This window comes from Bubalus kerabau, chromosome 15 (genome assembly GCF_029407905.1).
Source record: "Bubalus kerabau isolate K-KA32 ecotype Philippines breed swamp buffalo chromosome 15, PCC_UOA_SB_1v2, whole genome shotgun sequence".
NCBI lineage: Eukaryota > Metazoa > Chordata > Mammalia > Artiodactyla > Bovidae > Bubalus > Bubalus kerabau.
The window spans coordinates 17,763,254-17,780,514 of record NC_073638.1 but is presented as its reverse complement, the minus strand read 5'-3'; the positions used below and the strand labels follow the sequence as shown (position 1 = coordinate 17,780,514).

The 17,261-nt window shown below is 35.0% G+C and overlaps 1 protein-coding gene across 9 annotated transcripts in view; it reads right to left on the bottom strand.

Annotated features, from left to right (window-relative positions):
• ATM (ATM serine/threonine kinase) overlaps positions 1–17,261 on the bottom strand; it is a 154,854-nt gene that overhangs the window by 96,164 nt on the left and 41,429 nt on the right. For 7 of the 9 annotated variants that reach the window (XM_055547803.1, XM_055547799.1, XM_055547801.1 and 4 more), the window contains 10 exons: positions 16,651–16,820; positions 14,625–14,996; positions 13,654–13,845; positions 12,819–12,914; positions 11,524–11,749; positions 6,855–6,980; positions 6,167–6,292; positions 5,165–5,254; positions 2,752–2,923; positions 1,718–1,917 (listed from right to left, as the gene is read on the bottom strand). In XM_055547803.1, coding sequence (XP_055403778.1) covers positions 1,718–1,917; positions 2,752–2,923; positions 5,165–5,254; positions 6,167–6,292; positions 6,855–6,980; positions 11,524–11,749; positions 12,819–12,914; positions 13,654–13,845; positions 14,625–14,996; positions 16,651–16,820 — 1,770 coding nt within the window. Of the gene's footprint in view, positions 1–1,717; positions 1,918–2,751; positions 2,924–5,164; positions 5,255–6,166; positions 6,293–6,854; positions 6,981–11,523; positions 11,750–12,818; positions 12,915–13,653; positions 13,846–14,624; positions 14,997–16,650; positions 16,821–17,261 lie in introns of those variants that run through there. The other 2 variants (XM_055547804.1, XM_055547808.1) reach the window with 2 other exon arrangements.

Here is a 17,261-nt window from a genome sequence, read left to right as displayed (position 1 = left end):
ATCGTCCTGTAGGCTCTCTATGGTACAGTATAAAGGGCTTCTCAGCAACTACTAGTATAATGGTAAGTTATAACTAGGCAGCCAGTTTCTGACATGTCAAATAATTTTCTTGCTGTATTAAGAATCAGAAGCCTTCCCCCCTCCATCTATATGTAGAAAAATGCTTCTTACTCCTTCTGATATTATAAAAAGAACATTAAGTTGGACCATTTTAAATATATGCCATGAGAGTCATGTGTGTTATTAGCGAGTGTCTTGAAATGACTTTTAACATCAAAGCCCCAGAAAAGCATACAGCCCTCCCAGCTGGTTGGGGCTAGAGACATTACTAGATTGTTGCCAGGTTTGAAACCAAGGGACCAAGGGATCAAACAGGACTCAACCTAGCATATTTGCCAGAGCTAGGTGATCAGCCAGGATGTTTACCAAAGCTAGAATATGACAAGAAATTCTATCAGGGACTCAACCTCAATATTTCCAAGGGATTCTAACTGGCATGTTTCCCATAGCTGGGGAAACCACCGGACATGTTTGCCAACTTTCTGCCTGTAACTAGGGATATGACCATAGACTCATTCAGCATACTCACTGAGACAGGAGCTCCCCCAACATGTTCACCAGCACTGGGGCTAAGCACCCACGGTCAGGAGATAAGTTATATGTAATTATATTAAATAAACAAATCCACTGAGGTTAAGTGGAAAGCCAGATTTCTTACTGTTGGAAAGGGAGCTACACATATGGACAGAGAAAAATAAATTCTACAGTGCTGGATTGGAATTGGAGATATCTATCTGTAAATGAGTAGGCTGATGAAGGAAGCAAAGGAGAGAGATTACTTTTGTTAAGTCTAAATCTAATGAGGAAACATGAGACAAATTCAAACAGTAGGATTCTATATAGCAGCTATACTATTCAAAAATAGTCATGAAAGATAAGGAAAGAGTAAAGAACTCTTCCACACTGAAAGAAATTGAACAGACCTGGGAACTAATAAACGATCATATTTATTAGTTAACATGATATAATGTTAATTTCTTGATGATTATACATCAATGTTAGTTGATGTATAATTAACTGTACAATGTTAATTTCTTGATGATGATACTGTAGTTATATAGGAGAGCATCACTGTTTTTAGGACATATACACTGAAGTAAATGGGCATCATATTTGAATATTTAATCTCAAAATGGTACAGAAAAAAAGTATGTGTCTGTGTGTGTGTGTGTGTGTGTGTATGGGTATAGCATGCAGAGGAAGATAAGTCAAATGTAGCAAAATGTTAATTACAGAGGCTTAGGAATGAAATATAGGATATTCTGTAGTATTTTAACTTTATAGCCACTTTGAAATTACATTAAAACATTTTAAAGCATATAAACCCAGGTCAAGGCAAGATTCAGACTTCAATAACAATGTTATGTATTATTTTCATATTCAGAGTCTGTGCTTCTTGGCCTGGTTTAAAATAATTTATAAAAATTATACCCAAAGCAAAGAAATCTATCCAAAGTCCATTCAAGTCTTAATGTTACAGTATCCACTTAAATGTTTTTACAGCACATTAAGAGTATATTTTATAACAGTCTCAGATTCATTTCTCAAGGAAGCAATTTCAATTCTTCAAAGGTACAATGTGATTCTTATATGTCAGTCCATTACATTTAGCTAGCAAGATCAAGTACACTCAAAGCACTTCTTTCACTGAACTCACCATGTGTAAATGAAGAGATCTGGTAGGGTCTAGCATGCTAGAATCAATTAACATTAATAATTCCCTCCGAATATCAGCTGCCCTAAATGACACAGTGTTAGTCTGAGCAGTGGTTACACACATACACAAGAACTTGAGCATGTCTAAAGAAAGTAGATCTTGCTTTGATAGATGTTCTTCAGCTAAAGGATTCATGGCACCTAAAAATAAAAAGCATTTATTAAGACTAAAAGAGATGGGAAAAAAAAAAGACTAACAAAGGAGTAAAACAACCACATACATTGAACATTAACACAAGTATCTTCCCTGAACAACAGAAAAAGAAATAAAAATATATGGAAAGCAAAACTATAATAAATTTGATTACACACTAAAAGCTTCAAAATTCTTTATAAAAGGATACTCTAGGATTCTGTCATCAAAAAATAATATATGGAAAAATATACATGGGCAAATAGTCACTGCAATATCGTTAGAAAGGGATCTAAATTTCTGAGAATAAACAAAATGGCCTAGTAAATTACGGTATGTATGTTAAATATGCTATTATACAGCCATTAAAAAGTATGATTATCAACAGCACAAGTACCTAAATGAAAAAACTGCTTCTAGTTAATGTTAAAAGAAAACAGACAAAGGTATAAAAAGGCATCTGAATATTAATGCTGATTATAATTTTGAATTATATGGGTCTATGTAGAAATAATAGAAAAAAGGTAAACAACGACTGCATTATGGGATCTTTTGCACATCCTGCTTATTATTTTCAAATAACCAATATGTTTAGTTATCCAAAAATGTTTTTATTTCTTTAGCAATTATTTTAAATTTACCCATGAAGGATAAAATAGGAAACTGATAATAAATTCAATTAAATGTGAGATAATTCTAAACTGTATGGAAGAGAACAATCCTAAATGACTACACAAAAAGGAAATAAAATGAGCACAAAATAGTATATATGAAGGCTTTTATAATATCAAATAATACTAGAAGGTTAAAAAAAAAAATCTCATGCAATAAAATGTATTTACCAGTAGTAATTTGGCTCTTTCCAGATTCATTTGTATCAGTAACACTACTAGCAGGGGAATCATTAAATAAACTCATGTTTGACTGATCCTCTATCCTCGTCAGATTTTCATCAGCATCTTCTTTCAGTGATTCTACTTCTCCAAAGTCAAAAGGCTTTTTGATAATGAATGCCTTCAAACAAGAGAAAGAAAGATGTTTCAAGCTGGCTTCTTTCAGAAGCACTCTGCAGTTAAAATTGACCTAATCAAACAATTCAAGAATCAGGTGTATAAAATGGATATATAATCTGCACTGTCAATATAGCAGAATAATGCACAATCTTTACAAATGACTTCTTACATTAAGAAACTTATACTACTGCAAACTGATGAGGGTGAAGGCAAGATTATAACGACTATATAGAGGACAGAACGACTATTTTGGAGGACAATGACAATATCTATCAAAAAGTATCAATAAAATTCATATTCCATTTGAACAAGAAATTCCATTTCTAAAATTTTCCTACATCCTTCAGAGGCACAAAAAGAAGTAGACAAAACTAAGAAATTTACTGCAGCAACTCTTTGGAGGAAAAAAAAAAAAATTTACAATTTTAATTAAGATCAGTTGGGTTAAAATACATATATGCTATTTTCATATATAATATAGAAACACCACATTGCTGCAAAACAAAAAAACAAGTAAGGCAGTAAGGTATAACTCCATAAAGCAGCACGGAAAGATGACTGAGATTTATCATTAAATGAAAACAATCAAGTTATAGAATATTCTTTCACTCATTAAATATTTGAATATCTACTATGTGCCAGGCACTGTTCCAGACAAAGAAGTATGCAAGCCATTGATATGAAAAAGAAAAATATATGTTGCTTGTCTAGTAAGGTTTTTGTTTTTATGAATAGAGAATTCTTTTGAATTTTGGTACGTTATACGCAAGTAATGCTCAAAATTCTCCAAGCCAGGCTTCAATAATACGTGAACCGTGAACTTCCAGATGTTCAAGCTGGATTTAGAAAAGGCAGAGGGACCAGAGATCAAACTGCCAACATCCACTGGATCATCGAAAAAGCAAGAGAGTTCCAGAAAAACACCTATTTCTGCTTTATTGACTATGCCAAAGCCTTTGATACCAGACCACCTGACCTGCCTCTTGAGAAACCTGTATGCAGGTCAGGAAGTAACAGTTAGAACTGGACATGGAACAACAGACGCATTCCAAATAGGAAAAGGAGTATGTCAAGGCTGTATATTGTCACCCTGTTTATTTAACTTCTATGCAGAGTACATCATGAGAAACACTGGGCTGGAAGAAGCACAAGCTGGAATCAAGATTGCCAGGAGAAATATCAATCACCTCAGATATGCAGATGACACCACCCTTATGGCAGAAAGTGAAGAGGATCTCAAAAGCCTCTTGATGAAAGTGAAAGAGGAGAGTGAAAAAGTTGGCTTAAAGCTCAACATTCAGAAAATGAAGATCATGGCATCCGGTCCCATCACTTCAGGGCAAATAGATGGGCAAACAGTGGTAACAGTGTCAGACTTCATTTTTCTGGGCTCCAAAATCACTGCAGATGGTGACTGCAGCCATGAAATTAAAAGACACTTACTCTTTGGAAGGAAAATTATGACCAACCTAGACAGCATATTAAAAAGCAGAGGCATTACTTTGTCAACAAAGGTTCGTCTAGTCAAGGCTATGGTTTTTCCAGTGGTCATGTATGGATGTGAGAGTTGGACTATAAAGAAAGCTGAATGCCGAAGAATTGATGCTTTTGAACTGTGGTGTTGGAGAAGACTCTTGAGAGTCCCTTGGACTGCAAGGAGATCCAACCAGTCCATCCTAAAGGAGATCAGTCCTGGGTGTTCATTGGAAGGACTGATGTTGAAGCTGAAACTCCAATACTTTGCCCACCTGATGCGAAGAGCTGACTCATTTGAAAAGACCATGATGCTGGGAAAGATTGAGGGCAGGAGGAGAAGGGGACGACAGAGGATGAGATGGTTGGGTGGCATCACCGACTCAATGGACATGGGTTTGGGTGGACTCCAGGAGTTGGTGATGGACAGGAAGACCTGGCATGCTGCGGGTCATGGGGTCGCAAAGAGTCAGACACGACTGAGCGACTGAACTGACATTATACAGAAAAAAGTACTGAGTCTGAATAATTAATTTCCAAACACTTGGTCTATTATTATTCATTTAGAAATTAACAGACAAGCATATGGTATTGATAATAAGAAGCAAATACATTCTCCCCTGCAAACCAAATAACTTTATTAAATTTCCACATTTTTAAAGCATAAGATTCCATATACTGTGTGATACATCCCTTTTCAAAGAAATTTCAAAGTTATAAAAAGTATGTTAGAGTCAATGAAATATAGTAAAACAGGAAGCATACTTACTAAACTTTTACAAATATCTGCAATGTTATTCATTAGCTTTGATGTTAATAATCGTAAGAAGAAGCCAGATGCAATCTTATTTGGACTGTGCTGTAATTAAGACAAAACAGCAAGCAACAATATAAAAACAATTATTCTTCACATATAATATTTTCTCTTAGTGAATAAAATGTAGATGTTCTTTTATACTGGAAATTCTCTATCAGAATAAGCATGGATAAATAGTTTACTATTAGGAACAAGACATACTTTGCTTCAAATATACTTACCTCTTTCTTAAAGTAATAATAACTGTAGCAAATATCTTTTATTGGACATAAACAACATTAAAGTAAAATACTAGCTACTGCCCCTAAACATAACACAGGCAATAATCATAGCTTACAGTATATTCTTCCACTCTCTCCATCCCCTCTTATCCCCCCAAAAAAACACTTCGAAAAATACATGTTGATAATATTGCTATATGGCCATGTACTTAACATTAGCTTTAAAAGATGTTTCTGGTTATTATCAATACTCTGGCCTGACTACCCCTCAGGCCTCCTTCAAATCAAAACAAAGATTACACATAGCAGCAATCCTTCCACCAAATTTTATGTAAGTCTATCTGGGCAGAAGAGGGTAACATATGTGCCTGAATAGTTTATCTCTGCAGTGTCCACAAGCCCTTGGGTAGTGGTATGTATACCACATACCTGGTAGTCAAAAAGCTTTTATTAAATGAATGAAAGTACACTGGCAATAAGTTATCACTTAGCTGTTATATAAAAGGAGTAAGACAATCTCAGAAACTTTCCTGAGAATATTAGTTTTGTGAAGTTAGTTTCATGAGAAACTCAGATTACCTGTTGCTTTATTCATCTGAGTACTATCTTAATTTATCAATTTAATTTAAAATCAGTATATCTGCTTATGAATGGACCCCCAAAACAGTAAGGACATCAACCCATTATCAACCTCCTGGAGAAGCTACACTGTTAAGCAGGAAGAACATCTTACCTTGGAACAGTTATGTAAGCAACTTGTACATAGATGTATCATATTTCTCAATGAAACAATTCTAGATTCTTCACTTGTCTTATTTTTAAACAAAGTGATACTTTCTCCAGCACACTGCATTAGAGACTATTAAGAAAAAAAGAAGGAAAAATCCAAACTTCAGGTAAAATCATAGCTTATTGAAGGTTTTTTTGTTTTTTGTTTTTTTTTACTTAGCAGGTAAAATTAATCCTTTCAAGAAGTTATGTTGGTTACATAATTAAAAATGAACAATTTTTTAAAAACAACAAATTTTATACCATGTTATCTTTACAAATCACACAACTGACAAAACAATACCCAGAGACAGAAGTTAATTTCATGCTTAGAAAGACTATTTGATTAATGCTTTTAAGAATTCTTTAGGATAATTGCTCCAGGAAAAACTTTTTAAAAGGATAGATAAAAATCCTTATTTTGGTTAATGAGATTAATTTTCAACATGATATTATTTCAATTGCTGCATTTATATTGGCTTAAAATAATTTCAAATCTTAAGAAAAGAGACACAGTATTATCTCCTCTCAGACTACATAAACGAAACAGTTAACCTATATAACAGTTTGTTTTCCAAACAAATATACCAATTTTCCCAGGAATATATTTCATTCAAGTTAATCCAAAATACTATTGATATAAACCTTCTTACCTTGGCTTTCTGGAATAATTCTGATTTGTATGCTTCCTCTTCAGCTATGACACCCAGGTAACAATAGCAGCCAAGAACACCCACCAAAAGACTTGAACACCGGACAAACATCTCTGAATTTGAAGTCTTAAAATATAAAAAGTTTAAGTATACAGAATAAAAAGTTTTTATATATTTCATAAATCATTTGCAATACTATTGTTTTTTGAAAGAGCAAATTTTGTCTTCACATTAAAAAACTACAGTTAACCAAATTAATAGTGCCATAATTCTGATCATCTCTAAAAAACATCTAAGGGATCCCTGCAGAGCTGTAATAACCAGGGTTCTCAGGAAATACAGAAGCATGTCCTGATGGCCAAGTAACACATCTTTTTCAAAAGTGGCTCAGTGTACTGCACACATACGTCCTTAAATATCTGAGGTAAGGAAGAAAGAAAAAATTGATAGGCAAATAGCGATCTATAATTCTTAGAACATGAGCAGAAATCAGATTTATTCATAAAAAGACATTAAAATGACATTTTCAGTTTCTAAGAGATAAGGATCTTGATTTACTCAGCTTTTCAAACTCCACAGACAAGTACAAGATATTTTTATCAATAGCTACTGTCAACCAATTTTATAGAATTACGTAAGAAATGTGCAAACGTTACAAACAAAAAAAAAGATTTTCAGATTTTTCTGTTCCTGTATTATATGAAATGGCATTTTAGGAAAAAACACAGGAGATCTCATTACTCTGTAATGAAAATAGTTATAACTATAATCCAGAAGAAAGACAGTAATTAAGAGCAAGACAGATCAAAAAGGCACGTTGTCCTCTCTCTGGTTCTCTGGATCATTAAGTTATGGCTACTGAATCTAGCCATAGTAGCTTGTAGGTTTTATTTTAGTCAACAAATACTTTAACATTTATCATATAATAAGGTATTGAAGAAGATACAAAGATCAAGAGAAATTATACATGCCCTTTAATGAGCTTCTAGCATAGTTTAAGAGATATTTGTACATATGGTACAAAATTGGAGATATCAAGGGAACAGTTCATGCAAGTATGGGCACGATAAATGATAGAAACTGCTAGGACCTAACAGAAGCAGAAGACATTAAGAAGAGGCGACAAGAATACATAGTGAGTGAGTGATAGTTGCTCAGTCATGTCAGACATTTTGCGACGCTATGGACTGCCAGGCTCCTTTGTCCATTAATTCTGCAAGCAAGAATACTGGAATGGGTTACCATTTTCTTGTCCAAGAATAAACAGAATAACTATACAAGAACACACAGAAGAACTATACAAAAAGGTCTTAATGACTTGGATAACCATGATGGTGTGATCCTTCACCTAGAGCCGGATATCATTAGGAGGCATTCTACAAAACAAAGCTAGTAGAGGTGATGCAATTCCAGCTAAGCTACTTCAAATCCTCAAAGATGCTGCTGTTAAGATGCTGCACTCAGTGTCATAAATTCGGAAATTTCACCAGTGGCCATAGGACTGGAAAAGGTCAGTCTTCATTCCAATCCCAAAGAAGGGCAATGCCAAACAGTGTTCAAACTACCATACAACTGCACTCATTTCACATGCTAGCAAGATTATGCTCAAAATCCTTCAAGTTAGACTTTAACATCATGTGAACTGGAAACATTCAGGTGTAAAACGTAAGCTTTGAAGAGGCAGAAGGATCAGAGATTCAACTGCCAACATTCATTGGATCATGGAGAAAGCAAGGGAGTTCCAGAAAAACATCTACTTCTGCTTCATTAACTATGCTAAAGCCTGTGACAGTATTCAGTTCAGTTAAGGCCAGTTGCTCAGTTGGGTCCAACTCTTCGAGACCCCATAGACTACAGCACACCAGGCTTCCCTGTCTTTCACCATTTCCTGGAGCTTGCTCAAATTCATGTCCACTGAGCTGGTGATGCCACCCAACTATCTCACTGTATCCTCCTGCCTTCAATCTTTCCCAGCATCAGTGTCTTTTCCAATGAGTCAGCTCTTCTCATTGGGTGGCAAAAGTACTAGAAGCTTCAGCTTCAGCATCAAGTCTTTCCAATGAATATTCATGGTTAATTTCCCTTAGAATTGACTGGTTTGATCTCCCTGAAGTCCAAGGGACTGTCAAGAGTCTTCACCAACACCACAGTTCAAAAGCATCAATTCTTCATGCTCAGCCTTCTTTATGGTCCAACTCTCATTAAAGCAGAAGTAGTCAATAAAGCAGAAGTAAGTGCTTTTCTGGAACTCTCTTGCTTTTTCTGTGATCCAATGGATGTTAGCAATTTGATCTCTGGTTCCTCTGCCTTTTCTAAATCCAGCTTGTACAGCTGGAAGTTCTCAGTTACACAGTGTTGAAGCCTAGCTTAGAGGATACTGACCGTTACTTTCCTAGGATGTGAAATGAGTACAATTGTGCAGTAGTCTGGACATTCTTTGGCATTGCCCTTCTTTGGGATTGTAATGAAAACTGACCTTTTCCAGTTCTGTAGCCACTGGTAAGTTTTCCAAATTTGCTGGCATATTGGGTGCAGCCCTTTAACAGCATCTTTTAAGCCATGAAGTAGCCCAGCTGGAATTCCATCACCTCCACTAGCTTTGTTCACAGTGATGCTTCCTAAGGACCACTTGACTTCACACTCCAAGATGTATGGCTTAGGTGAGTGATCACATCATCGTGGTTATCCAGGTCATTAAGATCTTTTTTGTGTAGTTCTTCTGTGTATTCTTGTCACCTCTTCTCAATATCTCCTGCTTCTGTTAGGCCCATTATCATTTCTATCTATTATTGTGCCCATCTTTACATGAAATTCTCCCTTGGTATCTCCAAGTTTCTTGAAGAGATCTCTAGTCTTTCCTATTCTATTGTTTTCCATTTTTTTGCATTGTTCACTTAAGAAGGCTTTCTTATCCCTCTTGCTATTTTTTGGAACTCTGCATTGAGATGGGTATATCCTTCCTTTTCTCCTTTGCCTTTCACCTTCTCTTCTTTTCTCAGCTATTTGACAGTATGGATTACAACAAATTGTGGTAAATCCTTCAAGAGATGTAAATACGAAACCACCTTACTTATCTCCTGAGAAACCTGTATACAGATCAAGAAGCAACAGTTAGAACCAGACATGGTTCTAACTGACTGGTTCAAAATTGAGAAAGGAGTATGACAAGGCTGTATACTGTCACTCTACTTATTTAACTTATAAGCAGAGTTCATCATACAAAATGCTGGTCCAGATGAATCACAAGCTGGAATCAAGATTGCTGGGAGAAATACCAGCAGTCTCAGATATGCATATGATACCACTCCAATGGCAAATAAAGCAAAGAGGAACTAAAGAGCCTCTTGATAAAAGTGAAAGAGAAGAGTGAAAATGCTGGCTTGAAACTCAGCATTCAAAAAATGAAGATTATGGCATCTGGTCCCATCACTTCATGGTAAACAGAAGGGGAAATAGTAGAATCAGTGACAGATTTTATTTTCTTGGGCTCCAAAAATCACTGCAGATGATGACTGCAACCATGAAATTAAAAGACGTTTGCTCCTTTGACAAACCTAGACAGCACATTAAAAGCAGACATATCACTTTGCCAACAAAAGTCTGTATAGTCAAAGCTACAGCTTTTCCAGGAGTCACGTGCAGAGTAAGGGCTGAACCATATAGAATGCCAAAGAACTGATGCTTTTGAATTGTGGTGCTGGAGAATATTCTTGAGAGTCCATTGGATAACAAGGAGATTGACCAGTCAATCCTAAAGGAAATCAACCCTGAATATTCATTATAAGAACTGATGCTAAAGCTGAAGCTCCAATCCTTTGGCCACCTGATGTGAAGAGCTGATTCACTGGAAAAGACCCTCATGCTGGGAAAAGACTGAAGGCAAAAGGAGAAGGGGGTGGCAGACGATGAGAAAGTTAGACAGCATCATTGATTCAACATACATGAATCTGAGCAAACTCCGGGAGACAGTGGACAGGAAAGCCTGGCACGCAACTCCATGGGGTTGCAAAGAGTCAGACACGACTTAGAGACTGAACAACAACAACATGAAAATTAAAAGATATATGGCTGAGATTATCAAAAAAGGCTTTCGTGAGGATTTTGACATGTGGATTATTTGAACACAGAGAAATGGGTAGAAAGACATAGGAGTTTTGATAAGAGAACAGCACACACAATGAGAATTTTTGATTTTAAGATGACAACGGAAATGATATGTAAGACATCACTAAATGACTGCTTAAATATGGGTGACTGTTAGTTCATTTATCAATGACTTCTCTCCCTTTTCAAGTGCAACCAAAATCTATTAGATTAGTTTAAATTATGTACTTTTCTGTTATCGTAAAATTTCCCTCCTCTGAATTAAGGTTCTTTTTCATCAAATAATCTGTATGTTCAAAACCATTATTACTGCCCATTAACCTACCCAAAGAAATCTACTTCTTTAATGTCTGTAAGAATTTCTGGTTAAAAAAGTAATTCTTTTTCTTCAGTTTTACTTTTTTCATTCTAAGTTTTTTCGCAATTTGTAGACATGTGCTATTACTTTGCTTTTAAAATTAAGCTTCTCATCATCCTTAGGGCCTTTCCTGACACTATTTCTCCTTCCTAACAGTCTACCAAAGTAGAATCAAACACAGGCTTTAGCTCTTCTTGAAAATCTCACCTCAGATGAGTAGTTATTTAGAAGCTGTTCTGACAGTCTCAGAAGATAGCGATCCAGTGACTCCTTGAGGTTTTGGTGGACAGAAAAGCCTACACTGGATTGGTGCTTTTCTATTGTATGTTCTTTCACAATGGTTAAAAAATCCATTTTGTCAAAAGTTGTCTGAAGAAACAGATCTTCAGCTTCTGAGAATGAAGGTTCTTCTGTATCTTTTTGGTGTTGCTCACTTTAAAGAAGTAAGATTTTCAATTTATAAGATCAAATTGTCTACTATTTTACCTTTATATAGCATCAATCTATCACAAATAAAACATTAACTTAGCATTAACATTGAATCTATGTTATTCAAAGATTGCTCATGTAATTAGTGAATTATTCTTTAAATGCTTTTCTTCTTTGGATTTTTATAACTACTTACATTGAATTTCATTATTCAGTAGCAATTTCACTAACAAATGGACAAGAGAAATAAAAGATTCAATCTAAAAGGCAAATTCAGAAGTATTAAAAAAAACATTAACAACAGATATAAACATTAAGAATAACATTATCTGAGGGACTTGTCTGGTGGGCCAGTGGTTGAAAATCTGCCTTGCAATGCATGGGACACAGGTTTGATTCCTGGTCAGATCCCACATGTAGTGGAGCAACTAAGCTTTCACATGGCAAGCACTAAGCCTGCGCACTCCAGAGCCTGCTTGCCACAACTAGAGAGCTCAAATACTGGGCCCACATGCCAAACCAAGAGTCTGCATGCTACAATGAAAGATCCCACGTGCCACAACTCAGACTTGAGGCACTCAAATAAATAAAGAAAAGAAAATGAAAAACAAACTATCTGAAAACTTTCCCCTTTTTTTTACATTTCTCCAAAATGTAGATTTTTTTCGTATTATGCCCTCTTGAGAAAGACTAGAAAACTTCATGCCAGTGAATCATTTTCAGTCACAGTGATAAACATAAGCCTCTGAAGTCAATCGACTAAAATGAGGTTTTTGGATTTTTGTTTTCCCTATACTAAATTATCATTAGTTTTTAAAGTAGTCATTCAGATTTTATTTGACATATAAAAAAACCCTTTTCCACATGATGTTTATGTTCTTAATATCCCATCATAAACACATTACAGAACATAAATTATAATTATTGAAGTAAAAGAAACTTTTCCCTTGCTAACAGTTTTAATTTTTTTAATTGACCAATTTGGTTCACAATTTTTAAGATGTAGCTACCACTCTGCTAAAATTATTATCTTTGTTAATTAAAACAACACAGAACTCCATTAGGAAACATACCATTCTGGCACACTTTGGAAAAAATTCATTGCTGCTTTACAGTTTTTCATAGTGAGACTCACGAGAATTTTCTCCAGGGTAAGATGAGGAAAATTACTATGAAGTAAAAAATAGAGATCTTTACTTAAAAGACCAAAAGCCATTTAAAGCATTCTTTAAACTTAAATGCCCACACTTAACTAAAAATATTGATCTCTAAAATTTGGACCCAAAATTAAAACTGTTTCCATCTGTACTAAATTTCTTAACAACTGAAAAAGTACTTAAGGAACATAAATTTTATATTACTATCATTTTCAGCACTTCTAGATGTAGGGCCATATTCAATTTTCAAAGAGCCTAAACAACTATGAAATTCAAGTCAAATCACTAGGATCCAGAGGAACCCCTTCAATCACTCAGTTCCAATTACTGACCGAGGAAAGGTTAAGTGGGCAAGTTGCTCCCCATTTTAGTGCTTAAGTCCCAGTTTGTCTTTTTTCATTTCTTTCCCTCATTAATTTAACATATTTAGCCCAGAAAGCATTCTCCTTATGATTCCACGATATACCTGAGTGGATATATGTTCAGACGGACCTATTTAGGGACAATCATCAACATGTAACTCTCACTGTCTAGGCAGTGAGAGAAAAAAAAGTAAAAGAACTTGGGCAAAGATTCAGCTACAAAGACAAAGAACACTATGAAACAAAAGGACTGTTTAATAGTTAGGACTAATTCTGGAAAATCCTAGAAGATGACTGCAAAATAAAGCCATCTAGTATCAAATGAGAAATGGAGAGCACCTTACAAAATAAATTTAAAAAGCAGCAGCATGCTAAGGAACTCAAATTACCTGCAAAGAATTGGAGGTAGTTCTGTACTGTCTTCAAAGTCATCCTCTAACTGACAGAATAAGAGCCATTTCATTATCAATTCCTTTAAAGAATTTCTGCTTACATCACATATATTTTTCTCAATTCCTATTGTTACTGATTCTGGAACTACACAGATTGTCAGTGCCAAAGTCAAACAGCATACTGCAGGACTGTTGCAAAACAAAAGACAATTAATATTAAAAGTAAACTTTTTGCATAGAATACAAACTATGGTTACCAAAGGGAAAAGGAGGTGGGAGAGGGATAAATTAAGAATTTGGGATTATCAGACATAAATTACTATGTGTAAAATAGATATACAACAAGGTCCTACTGTATACACAAGGAACTATATTCAATATTCCGAAATAAACCATAAGAAAAGAATATGAAACAAAATATACCTATACACACGGGCACACACACACACACACACACACATATAGAAAAAACTGAATCACTTTGCTTATATACCAGAAACTAACACAATACTGTAAATCAACTATACTTCAATTTTAAAACAATTAGGCTCTTAGAGGGACAGAGACCATGTGTATCTTTTTACTACTCTGTGGTCAATTTTTAGGACATGTCCTGGCACACGGTAGATATATAAACTTCTATGGACTAAATGAGCACAAAAAATCCGACTACATTTGAGAAAATTCTTGACTTAGTACTATCTTATTGTAACAGTATAAAATACTAAGAGAAATAAAGCTTATTCTATTTATGAGCAAACAGATAATTGCTAATTACAAATGAAATTTAAATACTTCATCTTTAAAACTGGGCTTAGTAATCTCTTCATATTTCAAACTTATTTATTAAGACTTCCTTAACAAACAAAAGAATCTGAAACAGAATTTAACATATTTTTAACTCAAGTTAGAAATTACAAAAATCAGGAAATATATATGCTGCAAAATATAATTAATAGACAACTTACCATGAAGGTCTACAGGCTGACCCAGTAAATAACTTCCAGAATTCTCTGTCAACCTCAACTAAACTGCCTTGAATTATGGCTCCAAGTAAGCCAAAGTTTTCAGTTTGTATTTGTTCAGAACTTATACCACGAAAAGTAATAGACCAAATTTTAATCCAGATTTTCAATAAATCTGACTTTTGTGAGCTTTCTAGGTTTGATCTCTTGCCTTGACACAATGCAACTTCCATAAGACATCGTAACACATATGGTGTGCGTTCCCCACGTCGCTGTTGAGGTAAAAGCTGGTATAGTATCATTAGTAACGGTGACAACTCACAGTTAGGTAAACTTGCAGGATATTTTGATATTAATTGAGTTGCAATTTGTAACCTAAAAAAAAAGTACAAATGATTTGAAAATTATTCTACTCCATTAAAATGCCAAAAGAAAATAAATATATAGACATAGTACTCATACAATATCCTAATTAGAACATTGTCATCATCATTTTCCAGACTACCCTCAAAATAAACTGGCTGTTAGTAATTATTTGGTCCTACTTCCTAAAGTGGCAAGATTGACAGCATTTTGGCTAGCTGGGTAAGCTATCATATTTTGCTTACAAATAACTAAATTTGCTTATAAATAACTAAATTACCAATATTCTACTTCTTACTGCACACTTCCCTGCTCTTCAGCCACCAACAATATATCTTTAGAACAAAAACCAAAAAAAAAAATGTTTCCCCTGACATTAATTAATTCAGTAAGTATTTGCTGTGAGTTCCCTAGAATGTGTGCGACTCAAGAATAGGAACTACAACTTATTCACTCTCTACCCCTTATGCCTGGCACATAGTAGGTATTCAATTAATGACCTCACTAAATGGACAAATTAAAGACTATGAAATAGGTACCATCAATTATAGAAAATAAATAAGAATTTAGAGGCAAGTATCAAAATCAATATATATATATATATCCCCCCTAACAACTCAACTATATTTAAACATTACATTGACATGGGAAAAATCATAGAACATTATTCGCAAAAGTATGACTAGTCTATGAATTTGTAACTGTTCTTAGGCAAGCTGCTCAACCTTTCTCAGTTGCAGTTTTCTTTTTGGTAAAGCAAAAAAAGGCTGAACTGTAAGAATTCTACAGATTCCCACTAAACCTAAAACTGTGATTTCACAGAATTCCACAATTTATATAATTACTTAAATAACTGTGAATGCTGCTGCTGCTGCTGCTAAGTCACTTCAGTCGTGTCCAACTCTGCGTAACCCCACAGACAGCAGCCCAACAGGCTCCCCGGTCCCTGGTATTCTCCAGGCAAGAATACTGGAGTGGGTTGCCATTTCCTTCTCCAGTGCATGAAAGTGCAAAGTGAAAGTGAAGTCGCTCAGTCGTGCCCGACTCTTAGCGACCCCATAGACTGCAGCCTACCAGGCTCCTCCGTCCATGGGATTTTCCAGGCAAGAGTACTGGAGTGGGTTGCCATTGCCTTCTCCGTGTGAATGCTATGTAAGACTAAAGAACAGAGCAAATAATAAAAAGTGCCTTTAACATGGCATAAGGTTCAAATTATTCTCCAAATTCTGAATGCTATCTTTAATTTCTTCCTAATTTATATTAGAAGGTGCTATGCATGGTAAAATCTCTTTGTGTTGAGGTATAGAACTCAGTGAATTCCAAGAGGCACACTGTACAGACTGCCCACCAATCAGCCATTTCTCCCTTCCTTCTTGCTATGGAAATAAGCGTAGGAAAGGTGCATATGCATAGGGAATACGCATAGGAAAGGCCCTAGTTCTGGCCTCAGGAGATAGTCATGAAGGTGTTATCTCAGCATGTCCTGGTTATCTCAGCAGGTGGTTATCTCAGCATGACATTCCCCTTTAGTCAGTAACTGCTTTGGGTGTGGACAAGTGTGACCTAGTTCTGGCTAGGCCAATGAGGTAAAGGAATCTACTGGAGGTCTTGTGAGAAAAATTAATGAGACTAAAATGATACTGAAAGAGAAAAAAAGAACACTTACCAAGGTACAATATCAAAATCATTCTGTGACTTCTGAAGATGATCTTTTATTACTTCCCAGCCTAATTCTATCTTCCTCTTTTTGCAAGGTACACTGTAATCAGTAAGTTCTCTTTGTGTGGTTGTGTAAGACTGAGAAATCTCCAAAGATCTGGAATCTTCATTAAAAACCTGAAAAATAACAAAGGAAAATATATTTAATATTGCTATTATTTCTAATAGTTCAATAGAAAAAAAATGTTCCTCGTCAGCTGACAATAAGGTTAGTCATAAAGAGTAACAAATTACTGAAATATATGGATATGACATATAGAAATAAACATTTTGCAGATAACAATGGCTCTCTAGAAAGCAGACATTACCAAGTAAAATACTAGCTATACTGTGTGGGAAAATTTACTGAAAGCATCAAAACATCTAAAAGTAAAGAAAAAATTCCAATTTTCAAAAGGATTAAATCATAAATTTAGTGTTAAGAAAATATTTGACAAGTGAAATCATCCTTGCATGGTACCCAAATCTCTGGGGAAAATCTTTACTTAAGAAACATTAAGGCTCAATTTCATTTACTTCTGCTCTAATTTTTATGAATTCTTTCTTTCTACTTGGGTT